The 6,319-nt window shown below is 43.5% G+C and overlaps 1 protein-coding gene across 1 annotated transcript; it reads left to right on the forward strand.

Annotated features, from left to right (window-relative positions):
• The first annotated feature begins 694 nt into the window (after positions 1–694).
• Positions 695–6,298, forward strand: serpine3 (serpin peptidase inhibitor, clade E (nexin, plasminogen activator inhibitor type 1), member 3). The gene is made up of 9 exons (XM_030080828.1): positions 695–800; positions 1,411–1,689; positions 3,066–3,299; positions 3,642–3,884; positions 4,452–4,650; positions 4,814–4,914; positions 5,693–5,779; positions 5,908–5,991; positions 6,103–6,298. The coding sequence occupies exons 2-9, from the start codon at positions 1,425–1,427 to the stop codon at positions 6,153–6,155; spliced, it is 1,266 nt and encodes a 421-aa protein (XP_029936688.1). The 5' UTR covers positions 695–800; positions 1,411–1,424; the 3' UTR covers positions 6,156–6,298.
• The last annotated feature ends 21 nt before the right edge of the window (positions 6,299–6,319 follow it).

Here is a 6,319-nt window from a genome sequence, read left to right on the forward strand (position 1 = left end):
AAGAAGCATATCATTGACATCATCTTGTTGACGCTATAATAAAGGAAATATCACAGCCAAATGATGCAGATCCTTGCAGGAATGTTATAGGTGTAGTGTAGGAATTTGACGGTGACAGCATTAGACATGAAAAATTGCAAGTATGGTCAATGAGTGTCAGTGACTCCATATAACAATGTTATAATATTACAAAAAATAATAAACCTTTGTTTTTGTTTTGTTTATTTATTTATTTATTTGTTTATTTATTTATTTATTTATTTATTTATTTAAAAAAAAATTGTGCCACAGACGATTGCGTGTTCCTTCGGGAATATACAGATTTTTTTTTTTTTTTTTTTTTTTTACATATTATATTTTTTCTGTGTGTGTGTGTGTGTGTGTGTGTGTGTGTGTGTGTGTGTGTGTGTGTGAGTGAAAGAGAGAGAGGGAGAGAGAGCGAGAGGGAGAGACTGCATGCATGCGCGTGCCGTGCGTGCTCGTGAGTGTCGCTTTTTTTCCCCCCTGCTCGGTTTGGGATTTGCTGGTCGGTGACATGCCTCCCTCCGCCTGGCTCCTTATAGCGCCGTGGAGACAGGAATCCCGGCCGAGTGGTACGGACGTCGCCGACGGAGACCGCAAACACGGAGCATTCCCCTTTAAACACGGTCTTATGACTACGGGCTCCCTCAATAAGCGAGGAGAGGAGCAGCGACACGGAGAGATAGCAGGCGGCACATCACCCCGGGAGACGCTTTCACTGTGCAAAAATCTGAGAGAACAGCCGGGATTAAAGGGACACAACCTCACCTGTCCGCAAGGTACAGTTTATCACTGGCATCGGAGGTGATGCACAACAGGGCAAACTGAAAAAAAAGTCATTAAAAAGTCCTCATAATGTTTCTGTAGCAGCTTGCAGTGTGTCTGAGTTAATTGTGACCTTAAGTTATTTTTCATCTGCTGTGGTATCACTTAATTATTCCCAAAGGCACTTTTGGTTTTGCAGTGTTTCTATAGTGTCCTTCCTTAATTAGACTAATATTGCTATAGTTCTTTAATGCATGATATCTTCATGTATTTTTGACAGAGATGATGCAAAGCTACCTAATTATGAGATTGGCTGCACTGACAGTAAAACACTTTTCTAATTATAACCTGTAATAAATATTTACAGGCGTCCCTGTGTGGCATACAGAAAGAAAATGTTTACATATACCGCTCTAGGACATTTTGTGGAATTTATGAAGCACAACCTGTTTGATTATGTCGTCTTTGCTGTGGAGTTACACAAAGTAGTTGAGACACTCAGGCTCACTCACCCTGACAAGTTTAATGAACATAAAGAATCAAGATCAAGTGCCACATCTCAACATGTTTTGTGATTTTTAATCTCCCCCTTACTCCACCACTGGACACTTGACCCATCTGCAGCTGCAACTGAGGCCATGTGTCGCCTGCCGGTGGCGTCACTCTTCATTTGCTTCTGGTTGGTGGAGAGGAGCCACTGTGATGCCAGCCTTCAAGACAGCATGGGGGAGCTGCACTCCAGGTTCGCCGTCAGTCTCTACCAAACGCTCGTAGAGACAGAAAACAACTCCAACCTGATTATGTCCCCGGTGAGCGTCTCCCTGTCCTTGGGGCTGCTGCAGCTCGGTGCCAGGGGAAACACACTGGCTCAGCTGGAGGAAACGCTTGGATACAATGTCAACGGTAGGACACCCGTCACATTTTTTGGATTTAGGAGTCAAAAGGCAAAGCTTGTCACCATAGGGCACCCTTAGAACAAAATATAGCTCGTGTTCAGGTAGGGTTTGGTTATCCTTATGCTGGTCATAGTGATTGTTTGTGGCCTGGCTGTGGCCTGCAGTCCGCATGGGTCCAGGATTCCTTCAGTGCTGTGCTGTTGGTACCAGGTGGTGTGGAGTGGTGCTGCTGTTGGCCATGCAGCCCGGGGCAGAGCACAGTGGTGTCTGGAGCCATAATACCTGCCTCTGCACCAACTCTAATCTCATTAACCATTCCTGGGGCAAGGCCCAGGGACTTTGGGGTCGAGAGGTCAATGTGTTACATTCTAAACATGAAAATAAACAGGAATATGAGGGTATGGAGGTATTTGTTGGAGTTGATGTTGCTGTATCATGTTAATTAACTGTCGCTCAGGAATGTGATGATGTCAGTCTGTACGCGTAACATGTTACCTTGTGATCTCCTAAGCATTTCCATCAGTTCCCACAGAAAGCTGGAGCAGCAGGGATAATTTAACAGTAGCCTGATCTGAGAATTTTTAGTCATGCATTTGCAGGTTAGTACATCAGTGTCCATCCCTGGTGTCAATTACTGACATTTTGCTCTGTGAAATGTCAAAAGTGCAACAGTGTGAGGGAGAGAAAAGAGGCTACCCCTCAGTGGAAATCAGTGTACGGTGAATGCTTGTGGAAAAAGCAGAATTGTTCCTCATAATCATTCAGCGCTCATGTAGAAATGCTTTAGTTGTGATGCCAAGAATGAGTCTGATTTCAATTTGGAGGAGTTAATCAGATGATAATATCTCTGTGGCATACAGCGCCCACCATGCTGAGAGAATGTGTTAAGTAGTGTTCAAATCAAGTCAAACGGCCGTTTGTTTGTGCACAGTCCTGCAGGAACGTAGTGTGCATTCATTTGACTTGCTTCATTCAGTACAAAAACACAGGGATTGAATTGTAAAAGGAGCAAAACAGGCTACAAGCTGACAAGTTGAGTTCCACTCTCCTGTAAAGTAATCACTATTTTGTTATAGGGATTTCACAAAGCATTTCTGAACCCAGTCTGATCATTTCATTTTTCAGTAACAATAGTGAAACTCTCATGCTGATGTTTCTAGATATCAATAGATTCTTGATCATGCTTTCTCTCCTTGAGGTTAAGATGCTAGAGGATTGTTGTGTTGCTCTGATGTGAATTAGCATCCTTCAGCAACTTATTATTTATAGATGTCTGAAAATGTTCACATTAAACCTTAAGTTTTTCTTGAATGACCTCATGAGGTTGCTACGGCTGTCAATGCACCACCTTTGACTTTCCTATTTTTTTTTTCTTTATTGTAGATGTGCAGGTACAGGACTTCCTGTTGCATTCACAGAACGATGTGGGCAATGCCAGTCAAGGAATGTGGCTACAGCAGGCCTGTGCCTTATTCATCCAGAGTGGCGTCCAACTCCTCACAGAGTTTACACAGCATGCAGCAGCCTGGGCCAATACCAGTGTGGTCCGTGCCAACTTTAGCCAGCCCAACCACACTCGCAGTCAGCTGGAACGATGGGGACACAACCATGGCAGTGGTAAGAAATACAACTTTAGTAACCCTTTAATTTGTCTCACTACAGTCCCTAGAGGTTTCAAGGCTGTGCTGCTTTCTGTCTGTATAGCAATATGACATGGCATCAATTGCATTTGTCTCTGCATATCTACAGATTGTCATTATTGGCCTTTTTGTGTTTTATGTTTGGTACCTATACCACCCTAAACATTCTTCTTGGATGTATTTACAAATGCCTTTTCTCTGTTCACTGCCTCAGACCACTTGCATGATTGACTTGGAGACTATACTGACTTCTCAGACGTTAGTAGCAGCCCTTTTGACCTTTATGCTAATCTGCAACCTCCCCCTCCTTCACCCCCAGATGAGACATGGCCCCTCCAGGCAGGAAGCAGCAGTGGGGAGCTCTCAGGCTCAGGCGAAGCCCAGGCAGAGGCCTTGTTTTGGGGCCGCCGGCTGCAGATGGCCCTGATCAACACGGTGGCCTTCCGAGGTGTCTGGCAGAAACAGTTCCTCTTTACCAACACCCAGAACCTGCCCTTCACCCTCTCCGATGGAAATGCCATCAAGGTGCCCATGATGTACCAGGCTACAGAGGTCAGCTTTGGTAAGAGACATCAGTCAGTCAGTGAGTTATGCTCATTGACATAACTGTACCAATGCAGTCTGTCTGAATTTACTTATAAGAAATCAGCTGAGGCAAGGTCCAATTACTGAAACCTATCAAGACAATCCCATCCACTGTTTTGAGCTTGCATCTAGAAGTTTATTAAATCAGACAACAGTTCAATCCACTCAGGAATATTCCTCAGGTCTAGACAGCAGGTGATTGACACATCCTTATATAGAGTAGGATCATGTGTCAAGTAAATCTAAGACACCTGGACTGTAGTGCAAACTTGAGACAGCGTGAGGGAATCTGTTCATGATACCCACGTCTTCTCTCTGATGCACCTACTCACCTACTCAGAAAGGTGTGCAGAAATATTTTTTTTAGATTGCAGTTCCTCATACTAAATTAATACTATCCCAAAGGCCAGTGCCTTATAACACTATGGCTTCAGGAAAAACTAAATCTCTTGAAATTCAGTTAAATTAAGGTAGAATTACTTCAGATTTAGACAGAACAAATTTCTAGAAACATGTTATTTTATACTGTTACCCTCCTTGGCAGGTCAGTTCAGGACAGCATCAGAGCAGCGCTACACAGTGTTGGAGCTGCCCTACCTGGGACGCTCCCTCAGTCTGCTGGTGGTGCTGCCCAGTGATAGGAAGACCCCCCTGTCCTCCCTGGAGTCCCAGCTCACCCCACGGCAACTGGCGTCCTGGGACACGGGTCTCCGCAGAACCAAGATGGACATTTTTCTACCAAGGTGAAGACTATATATTGGGTTGCCGTAGTGTCTTGGGTGATTTTTTTTACGAGGGGATGATACCAAGCCTAGAAATCACAGCAATATATGTTTCTAAGACCAGAACCTCTTTTTTTTTTAACACAAATAGAGGATGGCATAGTAAGTCTACTTTTATTTGCAGGTTCAGAATGCAGAGCAAGTTCAACCTGAGGTCAGTGCTGCCCTCCATGGGCATCAGTGATGCCTTTAACCCGACAACAGCTGACTTCACTGGCATATCAGGTAAATTCCTCCCACGCCACTTTCACAATATAGATTTGTGGTTTATAAAATACTATTTCATTAATATATTTAAAGGATAACTAAACATCACAGTGAAAGCCTGACATCTAGACTGATGACTTTCATTTTGTCACAAGATGTCTTCATGTAAGAGGTTACGATACTAAGCCTGACATCTAATTGTAAAAATCATGTTACTGAACTTGCCTGGTGTTCTGGTGTTCGCTGCTCTTAGGTGCCAGGTGATTTCAACTTCTATGGGGAAAAATAGGTGGTGACATCACCTGGAACACAAGATCAGCCAAAAGCAGATGGCAATTTCAGTACCATGCGTTTTGGTAAAAACCAAAACGGCACCACTTGAGCACCTGAGTTGTCTTTATACAGGTAGATATGAGCAAAAGTAGATAAAAATGAGCTAGCACCACACACTGCTTTAACTCGCAAAACTCGCAAAAAACAATGAAATGCAATATTGCAACATCATGCCAGACAGAGAGCCATGACTAAAGTTCTTTTGTTAATAAAATCTTGTAGCTTTTCCAGTTACAGCAGTGCACAAGGCTACCTCGTGTCCTCATAACACATTATCTACCGTTAGGTGTCAGGTCCTAGTTACTCTTTAAGCTTCCAGTATAAGATTATCACTTTAATGCTCATCGCTTTCAACATACCCCAGACTATAAACAACATACTGTACCATATACTGCCACTGTCACTGCCTGGGACAATTATAGCAGTGCTGACAGACAACTGCAAATGTTGTTTCTCCCTGCAGTGGAGGAAGGTCTCTACGTGTCTGATGCCTTCCATGAAGCAAGAATAGAAGTCACAGAAGATGGGACCAAAGCAGCTGCTGCTACAGGTAACCAATGTTCTGCATGGTAATGACATTTGAGTAATTTGCCTGTCTTAGGTGCTGGTGTTCAGAGCAGTTACACAACTATGCCAAGGCTGTGGCACATTTCTGAATGAAATTTCTCTACCTTGCAGCTATGGTGCTACTCAAACGATCCCGTGCTCCTGTCTTCAAGGCTGACAGGCCCTTCTTGTTTCTTTTGCGACAAGTTAACACAGGTATTTCAGCCATAGATACCTCATAACAATTTCAGGCTGTGGTCTGTGGAGAGTTCTGCTGAAACCAAATCATTGCATTTTTTTCTCTTACTGTGGTTTTCTCCATTTCAGAATCCATCTTGTTCATGGGACGTGTGATGAATCCAGCTGAGCAGGAACCCTAGGATCTAAGACTCTTACACCTCAACACCTCACACACACCTACCCCCACCCCTATTTCACTACCGATATTTATTCTGGACCAACAGGAGGGTCCACAGATACTTCAGGAAGAGGGACAATATTTTTGTATATATCTGTAAATAAAATTTTAATACATGTGTTGTTT

This window comes from Myripristis murdjan, chromosome 21 (assembly GCF_902150065.1).
Source record: "Myripristis murdjan chromosome 21, fMyrMur1.1, whole genome shotgun sequence".
Classification (NCBI taxonomy): domain Eukaryota; kingdom Metazoa; phylum Chordata; class Actinopteri; order Holocentriformes; family Holocentridae; genus Myripristis; species Myripristis murdjan.